This window comes from Nerophis lumbriciformis, linkage group LG34 (assembly GCF_033978685.3).
Source record: "Nerophis lumbriciformis linkage group LG34, RoL_Nlum_v2.1, whole genome shotgun sequence".
Classification (NCBI taxonomy): Eukaryota; Metazoa; Chordata; class Actinopteri; order Syngnathiformes; family Syngnathidae; genus Nerophis; species Nerophis lumbriciformis.
This window is the reverse complement of record NC_084581.2, coordinates 14682768-14701287: the sequence shown is the minus strand read 5'-3', so window position 1 is coordinate 14701287 and position 18520 is coordinate 14682768. Positions and strand designations below refer to the sequence as shown.

General features: G+C 41.5%; 2 protein-coding genes across 7 annotated transcripts in view; both read left to right on the top strand.

Moving 5' to 3' along the window:
- The first annotated feature begins 4190 nt into the window (after positions 1–4190).
- On the top strand, positions 4191–18474 carry znf512 (zinc finger protein 512). Of its 5 annotated transcripts, none has more exons than XM_072912239.1 (13): positions 4191–4394; positions 8636–8694; positions 9979–10130; positions 10230–10310; positions 10394–10518; positions 10592–10678; positions 10754–10852; positions 11042–11209; positions 11278–11475; positions 11540–11641; positions 11748–11811; positions 14837–14934; positions 15158–18474. In XM_072912239.1, exons 2-13 carry the CDS (start codon positions 8669–8671, stop codon positions 15488–15490), a joined length of 1533 nt encoding a protein of 510 aa, XP_072768340.1. In that variant the 5' UTR covers positions 4191–4394; positions 8636–8668; the 3' UTR covers positions 15491–18474. The 5 variants fall into 5 exon arrangements, with proteins under 5 accessions (XP_072768340.1, XP_072768341.1, XP_061785857.2 ...); XM_072912240.1 differs by having other exon boundaries at positions 9820–10130; XM_061929873.2 differs by having other exon boundaries at positions 11748–11810; positions 14877–14934; positions 15158–15248.
- The window catches only part of gtf3c2 (general transcription factor IIIC, polypeptide 2, beta), a 33582-nt gene continuing 30503 nt past the window's right edge, over positions 15442–18520 (top strand). The window contains exon 1 of one of the 2 annotated variants that reach the window (XM_061929867.2): positions 15442–15575. The gene's annotated coding sequence lies outside the window, so the exon portion shown is untranslated. The remainder of the gene's footprint in view (positions 15576–18520) is intronic. The other variant, XM_061929866.2, reaches the window with a different exon arrangement.

Sequence of the window (18520 nt, the reverse complement as noted above, 5' to 3'; positions counted from 1 at the left end):
GCCACAAAATAATACATTGTATTTTATTATAACACAAAATACAGAGCGAGCCACACTCCACGCCAGAAGAGGGCGCTAAAACATATCCGTGGTGTTTGCGAATTTCGAAAGTAGAAGAAGAGTAGCAAAATGAGGTGACTGTCCCTGTAAAGGAGAATTGTGTTCGTCACAATTGAAATGTTTTTAATCATTATTTGTTCATGTCGATAAGTGAGACTGTGTGCTATGGGACGAAGATGCTCCGATGGTGTCGATTTTTCTAGAAAATTCAACAAGGACTTTGAATTATCCGTGGGAAACTCGGTGACGTATTGAGGGGAAACTTGTTTTTAGTTAAGTCGTAGGTTGGGTCGTCGCTCGAAGGATTAGTACATATTTATGTAATTGTATACATATCCTTGGCGTTTATGTGCATGAGAGGATCGCTTAATGCGAACATTTGCAAACAAACCCTGAGCAGAACTCTTTGTTAGTCTAAGAAATGTGAAGGGAAACTGATTTGTTCTGAAACTGTCTTACCCATCACTAATTGGAAAGCTGTGTTTAATTATGGGTGGATTTTGTTAGACTGTTATGTCTGCAGGTGGCAAAACATGTGTTACAAAGGCATCCATCATGCTTCTATGGACTGTCAGTGGCAACGGGAGACAAACAGACGTCATTTCCGGTGTCAGAATAGGAAGGCGGAAGTAGTGTTTTTTTTTTTAGAAGCGTGAAAGAGCAAGTTCAGTAATTACAATCAGTAACATCACTGCTCGTTTGTTATCCAAAGGTTTTGAGTAATTAGTCATTCGTGACATATGACTTTTTAAAAATGCCACCACCACCTAAAAGGACAAATGTGACGAGGACCATAGAGCTGAAAAAGGAGCTTATAGCCAAGTTTGAAAGTGGCGCACGAGTCTCTGACCTGGCTGCTCAGTACAAAATGGCTAAGTCAACAATATCGACTATATTAAAAAGGAAAGAAGCCATTAAAGCTGCTGATGTGGCAAAAGGAGTAAAAATACTTACCAGTAAGAGACATGTAAAAATGGAAGAAGTAGAAAAGATATTGCTGGAATGGGTGACTGAAAGACAGTCGAAGGGTGAAAAGGTGTCGGAGCCCATTATATGTGAGAAGGCAAGGCAGCTGTATAGTGACCTCATCAGAGACAGCCCTGGAGACAGTGCTGATGACTTCAAGGCTAGTAGAGGCTGGTTTGAAAAGTTTAAAAAGAGAAGTGGAATCCGCTATGTGGTTAGGAAGAGGGAAACTGTCCGTGCTGATAAACAGGGAGCAAAAAAGTTTATGGAGGAATTTCAAAGATTTGCAGAGAGCGAAGGCTTTCTTCCCCAGCAAGTGTTTAATTGTGACGAGACGGGCCTTTTTTGGAAGAAGATGCCCAAGAAGACGTACATCACAAGGGAAGAGAAGAGCCTACCAGGACACAAGCCTATGAAGGATAGGCTAACTCTCCTGCTCTGTGCTAATGCTAGTGGGGACTGCAAAGTGAAACCACTGCTTGTGTACCATTCAGAGACCCCGAGAGCGTTTAAAAAAAACAACGTGCAAAAAGACAAGCTGACTGTTATGTGGAGGTCCAATCCCAAAGCCCTGGTGACCAGGCAGTTCTTCACAGAGTGGTTCCAGGAAGTGTTTGCTCCCAGCGTTGAGGAATATTTGACGGAGAAGAACCTCCCACTGAAGGTCCTACTGGTCCTGGACGCGGCTCTGACACAGCCTACGGGATTGGGAGGAGACTGGAGCAGCGAGCATGACTCCATCACGGTGAAGTTTTTACCCCCCAACACCACTCCTCTCCTCCAGCCCATGGACCAGCAGGTCATCTCCAACTTCAAGAAACTCTACACAAAGGCACTCTTCCAAAGGTGCTTTGAGGTGACCATGGAGACAAACCTCACCCTGCGGGAATTCTGGAAGGACCACCTAAATATCCTCCACTGCTTGAGTATCATTGAGACAGCCTGGGAACAGGTTTGCAAGAGGATGCTGCAATGTGCCTGGAGGAAACTGTGGCCAGCCTCTGTGGTGCCCAGGTTCTTTGAAGGCTTTGAGCTCGATCCTGTTTTGGAAAATAATGTGGTGGACGAGATTGTGTCCCTGGGAAAGTTCATGGGCTTGGAGGTGGACAGTGACGATGTTGAGGAGCTGGTGGAAGAGCACACTCTGGTGCTGAGCACTGATGAAGTGCAGGGTGTCCATGGGGAGCAGCAGCAAGAAGCTCCTGAGGAAGTATCTTCTGAGGAAGAGGACACCAGCTGCATTGACAACATTCCTACTGCAGAAATCAAGGAACTGTTGGGCTACTGGGCCAAGACACAGAGTCTTGTTGCAAAGTGGCACCCCAGTATTGGCGTTGTGAAGAGGAACATCAACCTGTTTGATGGAAATGTGGTGGAACACTTTAGAAAGATTCTAAAGAGCCGTAAAAGACAAGCTGCATTGGACAATATATTATCCAAAGAAGAAGCAAGTTGTGGGAGCAGCAGTGCTACTGAGCTCCAAGCCTCAATTAGTGGTGTTAAAAGAGGAAGAAAGGACTGTGCACTGGAGCGGGACTTGGATGAAGACTTTATGGAATGAGACTCAGTGACATTCAGTGACATCCCTTTTCTCCATGTCCCCTTACACATCATTGCTTCACTTCTTTTGCACTTTCATGACCACCAAGAATGTTCAAATATTACCTCGTATGTACTTTTAATGTTTATTGTGTCAAATGTTTGTTCTCCAGAACCTGTTTGTTTGCAGTCTGCTGAAAAGGATTGTAATTCAAAACAATTGCACGTTTTGAACAGTGTTTGGTCCACTGTTTAGAATTGTTTTTATCAAGTACCAGGACCCTCAAAGTGTCTCCATAGTCAATAGAAAACCAGATGCTGCTCAATGATGTCATGGGCATGTTATTTCACGGCCCAGTGGCCAGCAGAGAGTCATCACAGTCTCAGGACCAAGTAACTGACACATGGACTCAGAAGCAGAGTTAGAACTTCTACAGAGATGTAGTGGGACACTTAGGTCAATATAATATGTGGACAACAGGCAGGGACAGGAACCAGGTCTGGGTTATGCCTGGAGCACAGGAACCAGACCAGACTTGGGACACCAGGAGAAATGAAGATATAGTCTGGAGCAGAGACGGAAGAAAATGTGCAGTCCTGGTAATTATTCTTATCCTGATTTGTAGATAACACATGAGATGTATGAGCTTAATATAACCTAAATCTTGAGGTTAATAATGATATTTTGCTTTTTTATCTCTTTGAAGATTTATACATGAAGACATTCCAGATAGTGGTGGTGACAAGTCCTGCAAGCTTCATGCATCCTCCACACTCATGTGTGTTTATTTAGTTACACTACATTAGCATTTGACACAAAGTAATTGCTGTTCCATGGTGAATTTTGAGCCCATTGTTGTGTGTTTCTCCTTTTTTTGTTATCAGGGCCGGTTTTCAATACACAAAAAGGTCTTAAAGAGCAATGCAGAGCAGGACACCGTGGACGTCACTTACAGCATTAGCATCCCCAGATGGACAATAATGTTTAAATAACTCCCTGTACACTTAATAAATTACATACAATAGCCACAGTTTGACCCTGGAACAGATTTTGTGCAGTTGTGTTTTTTTAAATTATAATCTATATGCCACTTAAAGTATGTATGAAGGGTTGACCCGCTATTTGTTGGGCCCTGTGATTCGTGGTGACATCGTTTTGTGTAAATAAGCACACTTAACGTGTTGTAAATAACCGAGTGCTTCATATGAAGTTTAATTCCATACATATTCCTGGCTAGCCTCTTCCTGCTCCGTCTCTGATAATATAATGGCAAATCCCCCAGCATATGCACTGTCCTGTGTAGCGTTCGGCATTAATACTGGGCTGGTAGTACTAAGATCCAACCCTGGCCAGCGATGTGCCAAATATGTTTACAAATTCATGTTAAATTTGTTATTTTACTCTTAAAAATAAATGTATTGATTGACTTCTCAATAATTAGTTTTAGTACAAAACGCATCAAAATAAATCCAAGTTTAATTAAAATAGGAAAAAAAACGTTTTGCGTAAATAAAAGTGTGAAATATCTTATAATTGGGGATCTTCAAATCCAATTCTGCTATGGGCCAGAGTATGTGGTAATTCCCACGGTCCGTGAATGCATCAGTAGATGCAGTCTCGCAAGTAAACACACGGTGCACCGTACTAGCGTCATTTACTCCCTCAGGCCCGGCCTCGTCGAGTCAGGGCTACCTTGTTCATTCGCCGGCCTGGTGGCTTGCCTGTGCAGGGGAAGGCGAAAGAGAGGCCTCGGCATGGCGGACATGGAGGCGCGGCAGCAGGCTGCAGGACGTTGTGCATTCTCTCTCTACCCCGGAGCTCAGCTGAAGTGAGCAGCTCACACATTCCTCGACAGCTTTACAAATGGACGTGTTATTTATATAGATTTACTAAAATGCTCATAAAAATCATGTTATCTGACTTACAGCATGCACATGGAACACTCATTTTTAATATGTGTGCAAATATCAGACGAGATGCATGCTGGTAAAACAGATTGCCTGTGCAACTCTTGTTCCTAGATAAACACGTCAAATATTAAACTGTACACAGTTTGTCATCAATCAGAGGTTGGACAAAATTTGTAGTCTGAATTCTTAGTCTTAGCAAGATATGATGGACAATTGGGACAATTGTGTGCTTCCGCAAATGGAAGCACTTATTTGGGGAAGTATGGAATAAAGGCAAGTTTGGAGGAGTGTGGTGTGGAAGAAGGGCAGCATGGTGACACAGGGGTTAGTGCATGTGCCTCACAATACAAAGGTCCTGGGTTCGATCACCATGCTCAGGGTCTTTCTGTGTGGCGTTTGCATGTTCTCCCTGTGTTCCACCCTCCGGGTACTCCCACCTCCAAAGACATGCACCTGGGGATAGGTTGATTGGCAACACTAAATGGGCCCTAATGTGTGAATGTTGTCTATCTGTGTTGGCGACTTGTCCAGGGTGTACCCCGCCTTCCACCCGAAATGCAGCTGAGATAGGCTCTAGCACCCCCCCGTGACCCCGAAAGGAACAAGCGGTAGAAGATGGATGGATGGGTGTGGAAGAACTAGCCCAATTAGCCATGCGACATCTGTTAAAGCTGCAAACTGCAACTCAATTTTGTCACTTTTCACTTCCTGTAGGTGTCCAAATTATTTGTCCATACATGTCCATCTTTGTAACATCACTCCGCCCACGTCGAAGGTGACGTGCCACATGCTCCGATCTTTCTGTTGAAGAAATACACAAAGCACAGGTGACTTAACCTCTTCAGTGGTTTGCAGAGCACCGGAACGGCCCTATTGAAAATGCTGTTTGTTTTCTTCTATACATTTGGACGCCTTGTGGAGGCCCTTAACATGCACGAAAAGTTCCAATATTTGGCAGGTGTGTCAGGCATGGCAAATATTTTTTGATTTTGGGGGTCCAGAAAATGACATTTCAAAATTAGCTCCTAAGCACCTCCTTTAAAATGAGAAAAAATGAGCCCCTCTATTACTTATTATGACGGGACGCATAAAAGTCTCATGAACTCATACCTGAATACCAACAGGAAGTCTAAAGACTAAAAGAGTCGCTGTATCTGCCTTTCCAAGCTTTCCAGGTTCTAAACCAAAGGCCGTGGGCTGAGCCAGGACAGGTGGTGCACTTTCATACGCACTTCGGACTACAACTTAAGTCTCTCCAAAAATATTTCAACATTCCATCCAAGGTTAACAATAACTACATACAACGATATAAACAAAACTAAGGCTTGCGTAAGAAGTGGTCAAAAAATGTTTTCACCACCTGTCTCTCAACCCGACGTTTGTCCAATCAGTTTCACCTGTGCGCCCCTATATGCTTTCATCACAGGTGCTATAAATGACACAGAATGCAAATGACTTTCTAATTCATAAAATAAATAATTTAACTTAATATATGCAGTACCAGAGAAATATAAATAACACAAAAATGGCTACCAAAACCATAATGACCAACACCAAAGTGCAGTAGCGCAGTAGGCCCAAGTATTCATCAAACAACAAATAATTTAACTTAATATATGCAGGACTACAGAAATATAAATAACAAAGGCTACCACAGTCGCGGTTAAAATTACAGATACTACACATATGAGGGGATGATAAATTGCGAACAAATTGTGCCTACACCATAAGATGTGGGCTTGGCATGGCACCAAACATTGCTCTGATGATGCTCCACGAAACACAAAACGGTAATAACTCTTCTTATGGAGATTAATTTATATTTTTTATTACGAAAGCTTTTCTTCTGACACTTAATTTATGTAATGCAATATTTTGCGTTTGAATTTTGTGAACTGAATTTTTTCTACATCAAATTATGCTGACAATTTCATTGAAAAAAAATTCAGTTAAAAAAAAAAATTGGCGTATAAAAATTCAATGCTGAAAAATTCAATGTCGAAAAATTTGCCACTTCAAAAAGCAAGACACACTTCCGGTGTATTATGACTGAAGCAATCAATCCTGTCTCAGAACCAGCCAATGCGTGACAAGGGTCTTGGCACAAGTCTTGCAAAAGAGCATAAAAAACGCAGTTAACCTGGGCATAATACAACATAATTAACATTTCAATGCGGCCTGCTGGATATTTTCAAACTATAACAATTATTTCAATAGTTATAATCTGCACTTTTGAGTAACATACGATACGAAGCTTTGCTCTATGCAGACCAGGCACGAACAGAGTGGCGGGGGGGCTTGTTTACAAAGCACAAAGACGGAAGGACGAAGAGGGAGGCAGATTTTTACATGCCCAGGTAGCCAAGTTAATTGCCTTTTTTATGCTGTCTTGCAAGACCCGTGTCACGTAACTTCAAACCTGACACCTCATTGGCTGGTTCTGAGACAGGACCAATTACTTCAGTCTTAATCTACAAGAAGTGAGTCTTGCTTTTTGAAGCAGCGAATATTTTTACACTGAGTTTTTATGCACTGATTTTTTTATACAATGAATTTGTTTACACTGATTTTTTTTATACACTGAATTTTAAAACACTGAATTTGTTTTCAATTCAATTGTCAGCATAATTTGATGTAAAAAAAAAAATAATTCAGTTCACAAAATTTGAATGCAAAAAATTCAGTCACATACATTCTTATTTTGTAAAAATGATGACACCCTGAAGTGCCCGATGGGTCAGTACCTGTTCCTACCTACTCTTAGTGGGTGGAGCTGCAACACCATTGGTGATCAGAGACGGATACTAAACTGATGGGGGATGATAAATTGCAAAACATGTTTTGCAAATGACAGGATGTGGGTGTGGCATGGCACCAAACTTTGATCTGATGGTACGCCACAAAACACGAAATGTTAATAACTCGGCTCCACAAATTCAGATTTTGATCATAATTAGTAGAAATGATGTTGATGACGCCCTGAAGTGCACGATGGGACCTGTTCATAGCCATTCAAAGTGGGGGGAGCCTGGCAGCGAAATCTGCCCCACGCAGTTACCAATCAAACAGTCTTTACTGCACTTTAAATGATCAGATCTTCTTCCTAATTTCCTAACTAACTTTAAAGAATGTTTGGCATTATTGTCATCCCATTGGGTTGAGTTTTTTCTTGCCCTGATGTGGGATATGAGCCAAGGATGTCGTTGTGGCTTGTGCAGCCCTTTGAGACACTTGTGATTTAGGGCTATATAAGTAAACTTTGATTGATTGATTGATTGAAGTAGTCATAACTTTGTTACACATGCTCCGATCTTCCTGAAATTTCTGATAGTGGGTCGGGGTGTTGGGTTGGACACAACTGCATGACTACTGTGGCGGCCTTATCGCCCCCTTATGGTGAAACATTGTAACTGGCTTAACTTCCTTCCACATCCTCCAATCATCCTCTTACTGCATGACTACTATGGAGCCTTTATTGCTGCCTTGTGGTTAAAAAAAACTGTGACATTAGTAACTTCCTTATACATGCTCCGATTTTCCTGAAATGTTTGATGGTGGGTCAGAATGTTGAGTGGGAGGCAACTGCGTGATTACTGTGGCGCATTTATTGCCCCCTTGTGGTGAAACACTATAACAGTCATATCTTCCTTACACATGCTCCGATCTTCCTGAAATCTTTGATGCTGAGTCGGGGTGTTGGCTGGGATGTAACTGCGTGACGACTGTGGCGCTATTATCGCCCACTTGTGGTGGAAAAGGAAAATTCATAACTTCCTTACACATGCGCCGGTCTTTCCCAAATTGTGATGGTGAATCACAGTATTGGGTGCGATGCTACGGCATCATTGTAGTGTTGCCAATATTGCCCCTTGTGGTGGAAATTTACAACAATCATAAGTTCCTTTCACACGCTCTGATCTTCCTGAAATTTTTGGTGGTGGATAAAGGCCTTGGGACTGACGTGACCGCAAGCGTCATGCGTGCCGGCTGACTCGCGTGGTGCAACGGGGGCAAAGCCCTGTTCAACGCTATTAGCAGCTTTAATTACACGTAATACTCTTCATCACATTGTCATCCTCTTCACTCCATTTGGTACACATGCACACATTGTGATGAGTGCTGAAAATAATCATCATATTTGTCAACTTGAATGTTTTAGAGCAATGACTGTCACGCCAAAGAAGCTCTGAAGATGAAAAGAACTCCTGTTAGACGAAGGTAAGGCTTGTTGGTCATCTTTTTTTTTTTAGTGATTTAACAACAAAAAACACCAATTCAAAATTGAACAAGATTTTTTTTTACTAAACTGCATGCAGAACATCTAACAAGTCTTTTTACTGACACACATCTCAACAGTTAAATTAGATTAATACAGAAATCAATGTACAGTGGTACCTAAACTTAAGAGTTCCCCAACCTAAGAGTGTTTTGTGATAAGAGCTGTCTTTTGGCTAATTGTTATGCGTTAACTTGCAAGCAATAATTTGAGTTACAAGCATCCCGCAGCCCCAACCTTAGTTGGTGTAGCAAAATGTCACAGTGAACCACGTGAGATGCGGCCGAAACATCCTGTCTTATTTGCTGGCATTACCTATAGCTAGAGTTCAACATAACTTTGTTTTTCAAGCATGAAGGATAGTGCTGAAAAGAAGGGATGATATATACTGAAAAACTAAAACCATAAGTGACTGAGCGTGTTGGAAAAACATGGCAAAGCAATTTGGGCGCATATTACTGCTAGTCTGCACCATTCTGAAGTAAGGAACGCCAGCAAAGTATGTTAAAATAATATCTAGACGGTGGACATTTATCCATGAAAAAATGGAAGATCTGCTGATGGTGTGTTTGACGCAGAAGCAAGATAAATACTCTCCATTATTATTACATTACTTCATAAAACTAATTTAGTTGTTAGGAGTACCTTATATTGTATTGTTTTTATACAATATTTCTAATGGAAAAATTATTTTTTCTTTTTAAAAGACATGTTCCAAGGATGTTTTGGAAGGGCCAAGAACCGATTAAATTGATTTTAATTAGACAAAGTGTTTTGAGTTAAGAGCTCAGTCACTGAACCAATTGAGCTGGTAAGTGTAGTTACTACTGTGTATATGAAAATAGAGAAGTATGAAAGGAAACTAGCATGTGTAGTTTGCTCTTTGTTGAAATTAATTTGAAATCCAACCAATTGCAAGGGTTGGACAGTTTGTTTGAGTTTTAAGAATCCACTGTTTCGAGTTGTGTTTCTATCAGGTCCAAGGACCTTCAAGGTGTTTCCATACGCTCAGTCAATTATCCAACCAGCAGCTGCCTAGTGATCTCATCAAGTGCTTTGACCAATAGGTTGGAGGCACAGTCCATGACCCTGCCAACTGCAAGACTACCTTTTAGATTAGTAGTGAAGGACAACAGGAAGCCATCCCAATCTCAGGGCCAAGGCGCAAACGCCTGGACTCTCTGAGCAGGACAGTCCGGTAAAGACCAGATATGGATACCATGCAGGGGCAGGGATCAGGCCGGGATGGAGGTTTGGGAAGGAGGTCAAGATACCTGGAGCGCAGGAGGAGATCTTGGAAGACCAGAACAGACTTGGGACTGCAAGAGTAATGAAGATGTATGGAGAAGCAAAAACAGAACGAATGTGTGGCATCCTGGTAAGTATTCAATTTCCTTTCTTGGCTTGTAGAAGATGATGTTGATGTACGAGGCTGAGAGGAAATAACCAAAATATTGTTTCACTGTTCTTGGACCAGAAGTTTCCATGGTTCAGTCTATTGAGGAACACAAGCCACCTATGATCTCCACCAAGAAGGAGCCTCCCACCTACGCTCCAGGTATCCAACATCTCCATTTTGGGAAAAAAAACTGTTCGGATTCTGTTTTATTATATTACTCTTGAAATGTTGGACGCTCACAGGAAGCCAAGAAGAGGGCTGGCAGCTCCAGATTGTCGCCATCGGCAGAGTGACGTGTCCCAAATGTAGAAGTGTGAGCCGGAAGACTGTGGAAGGCTTGAAGAAGCACATGGAGAACTGCAGACTGGTCAACAATGATCCTTTTAACTACAAGTTCGGTAGGAAGATCTTGATAATTGACTTGCATGTGTTGTGTGCAGCAACCCTTCACATGCCCGCACTGTGGGAAGCAGCTGATGTCCTCCATGGGGATGAAGTATCACATCATGGCCAACCACAGCTTCCTGGTGAGCGCCGCAAGGGGGTAAGAATGTCTGGGGTCATTTTTGCATATTGTTGATGTGTTTTTAATCTGCCGATAGCCATCAGCAGATGACACTAAGGACCTGGATGACCGCACTATTAAAGACAAGCTGCGTAAAATCCTGAAGAAGTTGGGCAAGTTGAAGTGCTCCAAAGAGGTGACCTGATGCTACATTCCAGATTGCTGGGATGTAGGAAATACAAAGTCTGATTCATAGCGCTCCACTCAAACGTAAACATAAAACATGGCTGACTACCATGATAAGCTTAGTTGTCAACAAGGATAAATGAATGACAATCAGTTTCTACCAGTTTCCTGCAATGCAGCATGAGCGACATGTTTTCAGGGCTGCAGGGCGGCTTTCACCAGCATTATGGGATATTTGTACCACATGAAGAAGTGCGGCAAGCAGAAGGCGGAGCTGGAGAAGATGCTGCTCAGTTGCTCCCACTGTGGGAAAACCTACAAGTCCAAATCGGGCCTGGAGTACCACCTCAAGTCTGAGCACGCCCCAGTGAGTGCACTGCACTTTTCTGCTTCGGCGGCCAGCATCTCAAGCAGAAGGTCGTTCCTGTCATGCAGACTGCTGAGAACAGCGAGGAAGACGAGGTGCTGAAGGTCCGAAAGGAAGCAGACCCGGAGAGGATGCCCAGCGGCAGATTACAACGGGCTTCTGCACTGGTGGCCAACTTTCACATGGCGGAGATCGCCAGCAATGAGCCGCACAAAGATTGGCCCAAGAGGAAATTTCAGTCAGACTTGGTGCCTGACGACAAAAAGGCAAGACTTTAATCAATCATCAATAAGGCATACAAGTGACTGCTCTTATCTCATGTCCCCACAGTTAAAATTCTTTCGACCCAGCCTGCCCGCCTTCAGCCAGGAGGTGCTGAAGAAGTGGAAGGACGAGTTGAAGCTGCACAGGAAGGTCCAATGTCCCAACCAGGTTGGACGCCAGCACACTTCCTTTAAACAACGGCCATCCTTTATTTCTATCTCTGGTGAAGCCAAAGGAGTGTTCCATCTGTGTCAGTGTGTCCTCTGTGTTTCAGGGCTGTGGCTGCACCTACACCAGCGTGTCAGGACTAAAGGCTCATCTGGGACTGTGCCCAATGGTACGTCACTTGTATCAACCTAATAAATATATACAGTGTAACCTGCTAAGTCAGTCCCGCTGATGTCGCCAAGATCCATCCCACTATGTTATTATTAAGGGTGTCCTGATACAACTTTTTCACTTTCAATACCATACCGATATTGGAGCCTTGAGACCTGGCCGATAATAATCTGATATGAAGTCAGCACAAACAATATCACATACTTTTATTATTTTGCAGTGTTGAATGATAGAAAATGCTTGATCATATGAATGGTAGGTAAAAAAAACATACATACATACCACTTTATTAACTAGAGACTTACATGACATAAATTGAAGTGTTTTGGTTGTTGTTTTTGGTGACACCTAGTGGTCACAATATTTCATCAAGTTAAACTCATGAAGCAGTAATTTGAGCTATGCAGACACGTTAGTTACTGGATACTTTCTAATACGCTTCTGCCTTGGAGACTTAGTACAGTATGTAAAAGTAACATGCAAAAATAATTATTAGAATTTTTTTTATATTGACAAATGTGCTGTTTTAGACTGCAATATTGTTCAGTTAAGGACACTTATTACTACGTCCAGCTTGGGTGCTGTTGTGTGCTTAGCTGTTGTGTAGCTGCTAGCTCCTAGAGTATCCTACAGCCTACCATATAGCCTACTAGTCATTTACCTTTTGCAAATGACTGGACTAAAATAAAAGAAAAAAACTACTAGGGGCCTGATTTACTGAGATCCAAATACCACAACGCAAGACAGCATGTGCAAAAATTAAAATAGCGTGTACTATGAGTGGACGTGTTGCGTGTGATCTACTAACACTGCATGTGCAATTGAACAGTGGTGCAAACCGCCTTATTTAAATTAGGATTTTGCAGCAAACAGGGCTTTTACCAGGCAGACTATAATTTTCTGCACATTTGTGTTATCATGCTCATACCTGTGTGCGATGTGTTGAACCAGCAGCACACATATATAATCTGTAACACCTTTTTTGAATCGCAATCTAGACAACAGAAACATATGCACACTTGACACTTACCTCTGTATGCGAGACTGTGGATCGCATCATCAGCGCATTTGTGCGTCTGGAATGACTCAGATACAAAAAGATGCATGATGAAAGACATATTTTCTTGTAGGAGTTATATTATAGGTTCCTGAAAAGAACGCCAGCAGACACCAAAACGCATCAATTGATTTTTTTTAATCAGCCCCTTAAGTCATCCAGCAGCTATAAAGATTAAACAATTATGTTGCTTGATAGACGATATGTCTAATATTTTTTTATTTCTGACCTTCCAAAATGTTGACACACAGACATGCGACGAAGGATTCTCGTCTGTCCATCGTCTGTCAGTGCAGCGCGAGCACCGATCCTGTGTGGAACTGTCAGTTTGCACGTCCTTCTGACACGTGCTAAATAAAACACCTACTAGTGCTCACAAACTGGTGATGAGTGTCGATAAATCACATTGTGCGTGCTAAATAATGATATTTGCATTTTGTCCACCCAGTACAGTGGACGTTTTGACGATCAGCATACAGTATATTTTGCATATTAATGAAGACAGAGACGCAAAATGGATTGCAGGCCTTATTCTGCTCACTTCACAGACGCAATCCACTTTGCACACATTTAGTAGATCAGCTTTGCGTGTGCTATCAGGTTTGCACGTGTTTTAATACATGCAAACCTTTAGTAAATCAGGCCCTTAGTATGCTTATTGAAGGACATTTAGATGTTAAGTGACGTCTAGCTTTCCACAACTATACGCTGCAGGGCTGTTTGTATCGTGCTTATATTGGAGATTTTAGATGAAAGCCGATATCATTTGACACCTGCTTTTTTTCCGATATCAAACTAATATCCAATATCAATATCGGCTCTGGACACCCCTATTATTTACATTAACAGCAAGTTGACACCCTTAAGCAGGTATTCAACATGTTTTTTATAATTAAATAACAGGACAGTGCTGAGATTTATAATATATTTCAATTCATTGTGCCTTTATAAATTTAGTCTGGGGATGCACATAGCACCATTTGGTGGAATGAAAACAATATAACAATAACTGGCTGTATCTACTCATATGAAATATCTGGTTGGCTAGTGAACTGGTTTCATATTTATTGGAATATATTAATACCTGTTTTTTATCAAGTTTGCATTCAGAACGCACCTTAACAAGACAGCCATCTGTATTCTTTGTCATGCATCATGTTTGATGACAGTAAAGCTTTCTATTCTATTCTATTTTATTGTTGTCAAATCCGCAAATTAAAAGTGGCCTAGTTACACAGCATTAAAATTTAAAGTTAAAGTCCCAACAATAGTCACACACACTAGGTGTGGTGAAATTATCCTCTGCATTTGACCCATCCCCATGTTCACCCCGTGGGAGGTGAGGGGAGCAGTGAGCAGCAGCGGTGGCCACGCTTGGGAATTATTTGGTGATTTAAACCCCAATTCCAACCTTTGATGCTGAGTGCCAAAGCAGTCCCATTTTTATAGTCTTTGGTATGACTCGACCGGGGTTTGAACTCACGACCTTCCTGTCTCAGGGCGGACACTCTAACCACAAAGCCACTGAGCAGGGTGCACACAATGATTTCCTGTGCACTGCAAAATAAGCTTCAAACTAAGAGCATGGTAATATTACCTAATATTCTACATCATTCTTTTTTTTTGATTGGAAGAAAGATTTGCGCATGTATGAAACCTTTACTGTGATTGAATTCATGACGGCAGTGGCTCGGGAGGTTATAAATAAATAAATGGTTGGGGGTTCAAACCCAGTTTCTTCCATCCCAGTCACTGTAAATGTGCGAGCAAGAGTAAGTTTTGGTTAAAATTTTATCTACGTCCTGTATGTCGACATCAGTTAGCCTGTAAAGGTGTGTCAATATAAATGAGGTCCACTGTAATAAACTACAGTAAACTCCAATCCTGATTTGAATCAGCAATCAATTGTACATAGATACACACCTGCATATGGGAAACGTGGATTATTGCATGTGATTCCTCCCCAGGTGACGTTGACGCGGGCAAGTACAAATGTCTGATCTGCAGCAAAGAGTTTAAATCAGAGAGCGGGGTGAAATACCACATCAACTCCACGCATTCACAGGTAACAGCAGGACTCTATACTGTTCACAGCCACCAGGGGACATAACGTCGTATAGTGTCTGGGGATTTTGATATCATATGCTGTGCAGCTGAGCTAGGCTCCAGCACCCCCCCCGTGACCCCAAAAAGGGACAAGCGGTAGAAAATGGATGGATGGATGCTGTGATGTGCCTGACAAAATGTTGCTTCTGTCGTAATAATTATTTACTGTTTCCCCTCATCAGGACTGGTTTGTGACAAACAAAAAAGCTTCAAAGAAGTTTGAGAAGTTCCTTAAAAGGCAATCCAAGGAGTCTTTCCAAAAACCAGAGCAGCAGATAACAAATGCACACCACCATCACCATCACCTCCGTTTTCATCATCATCATCATCGTCATCATCATCATCATATGCAGGCCCTCCACCTAGATTACCACCGTGTCCTCCCACTGGCCGAAACCCACTCTGAGAAGCTTGTGCTGCATTACGCCCCTCTGGAACCTCCGCCCGGACCCTTGTGGGTGGACATGGACAGGAGGGGAGAGCAGGCCCCCATTGAGATGGAAGACGATGCATAGAGAGGAGGGGAGAGAATGAAGGAAGACGGGAGGCACAGACTGACTTAAAAAGTCCAACATGGTGCTGATATGAAGAAGAGAAGAGGTGAGGACTGCTGTTAAGTTGTTAGTGTTTAACTTTGCTTCTTGTAGTGTTAATCTGTGTGTTTATGGCTCCAAGACATTGTGTTCACCTGCTATACTCCATTTGTAAGTACGTCAGAGAAACAGTTCAGTACTGTATTTCCTCTTGGTGCCTCTCAACCTTCACCTAACATCGTCGTTTTGTATTTTTACTGTCTGATCTTATTACAGTGAGCTTTGATTTCTTAGTTCATATACATAAATGTTTCTACCATACTTATTTTTTACGAGCGATCTGCTTCTGGTTTATCATACTAACATTGTTAAAACAATACATTTAAATCTTTATGGCTTGTGTTTCTGTTTAAGATCACAAATAAAGCAATGACTAAATCCAGTATATTTATCGAGGTACTCAAACCAGTGAACTTAACTTATTTTAGACTTAGACATAGACAAACTTTATTGATCCACAAGGGAAATTGTTCCACACAGTAGCTCAGTTTCAAATGATGGAAAGGATAATGCAGGTATTAAATAGACAAAAAATGTACCATAGTAGCAATATAAAATATAACATATATGTAATATTTGCATATTAAATATGCAGTATATAATATATACTTATATACAGTGTTGGGACTAACGCGTTACAAAGTAACGCGTTACTGTAACGCCGTTAGTTTCGGCGGTAACTAGTAATCTAACGCGTTTTTTTTTATATTCAGTAACTCAGTTACCGTTACTACATGATGCGTTACTGCGTTATTTTACGTTACTTTTTATGTAGTATAAAGTGTGTTTTATCGGAGCGCTGCTCTGTCATCGTTCTGATTCTTCTTGTGTCAAGCCGGAGAAGAGAGAGAGACATATGCGCTCTGTGTGGGTGTGTGTGCGTGTGAGTGTGGAGAGGGGGGGGGCGTGTCTGATCATGGCGGAGCCAGAAGTCGAGTTTGCTAACATGGAGATATTTTCACTACTTTTCTTTTGTCGAGCACAAAGAAAATAACATTTTAGTTAAATGTAAATTGTGCTTTGGATCAAAGATCCCATCTACTGCCCAAAACAGCAATTCAAATCTGCTGAAACAAGCTACATAGCAACATGCTTCGACGAAGCTAGTAAAGAGAGACAGAGACTCTGATGCCACTTCACCTCCACCACCACCACCATTCACCGCTGAAGGTACACACTCTGTCAATCAATGTTCCCTCTAATTGTTGATGTGTGTGAGCAAATGCAAAAAGTCCCTGAGCATTGAGTGGAGCCCATGTGAGCAACATCACACGTGCACACTGTGGCTACACCAGCAGCACACCTGTCCCAAACCTGACTAAATAACAACTTACATCTCCATCCATCCATCCATTTTCTACCGCTTGTCCCTTTCGGGGTCGCTGGAGCCTATCTCAGCTGCATTCGGGCGGAAGGCAGTGTACACCCTGGACAAGTCCCCACCTCATCACAGGGCCAACACAGATAGACAGACAACATTCTCTTATTATTATAATCAAATGACAGCAGTCATTTCCATTTCTAATATAAGTGTTTAGGCCCACTTATAATGACAATAACAAAAAATATTGTTTTTCATGAACTGTGTACTTGTATTGTTTGTCTGGGTGGAGGTCCTGCTTTGGAAATAATTTGTACCCCTTTCAGACATTGCATTTAGTTCCCATTAAAACATTCACATGTTGCACAATGAGATGTAAGCAGGGGATCATGTGTACATTCCTGCAACTTCCTGTTTGTAAAAAATATATTTTTATTAGTATTTATTTAATATACTAACAGCATTTAATGATTAATATTTATAAATTAAGATTCCTAATAAATGACACTAGAATAAGCACACATTTGATTGGTAAATCATAGTGTAACGACCTGGAATGACACTTTATGTGTGGTGTTGGAGTTGTCCGACTTTTTGTGTGGCTGTAAACGCATCACTGGCTAAGTGCCATATGTGCAAGTGTTGGCGCACGTGAGAGAGCGAGCGGCTGCTGTTGATATAACAAAGTTGCTTTTGGTCTGGTTTGTACTGCAGAAAATGACCAGTTTTGCTAGATATCATTTTTTTTACTAATGTTTTGGTGATGTGTTTATGGCCGACAGTAAAGAGTTTTGCTCAGTAAAGTGATGGATGGAATTCATGTCCTCAAAGCGTCTCGACAGACGTTACAATATTTCAACAATGATGACGAAAACGGTTTTCTCTGTCGTGTCCGTGTCGTGTCGAAAATTGTTATGCGCTTATTTTTTTATTTGATTTTGTGCATGGCATAGATTTGCCGTGCGCAGAGGACGCTTGAGCAGTGCGCAATTGCACATGCGCGCTCCTGAGAGGGAACGTTGCTGTCAATTCTCTTATATACTCTTTCATTCTAGACTTCTAGAGTGTTTGATTATCACATCACTCTAAATGTATAGACTATAAAGTTCACAAACATAAAGAGGGATGCTAGTGGGCCAGGCCAATCTTTCCTTATCTCTAAACTAAAACTGGGGAAATGTGTAGTGTTCTGGGTTTCAGACATGATTTTGTATAAGAATTACTTGAGGAAGAAAATGCCTGGTTAGACTTTGTGTATGTAGTGTGTGCCTTTCTTGCTTTACAGCTATGCTGTTATTATGCTGTTTGTTACTTATGTATTTTATGTTGCAGCTATTTAAAATAGTTTTGTCAATTTGTTCTGGCCAGAAACAAATTGGCCTTTGTAACATATCTTTGTCTTTGTGTGTTGTATGTAGACCACATGGCTTAGCAGAGTTGAGTGATGCAAATGCATGTCAAGTTGATCAACACATTGTATTATTCTCCAGTGCAATAAAAGTACTGAAATGAAGGCTAAAAGGGCATTAATTGGAGCTTTAAAAAAAGGGGGGAAAAAGAAGTAACTAAATAGTTACTTTTCACAGTAACGCATTACTTTTTGGTGTAAGTAACTGAGTTAGTAACTGAGT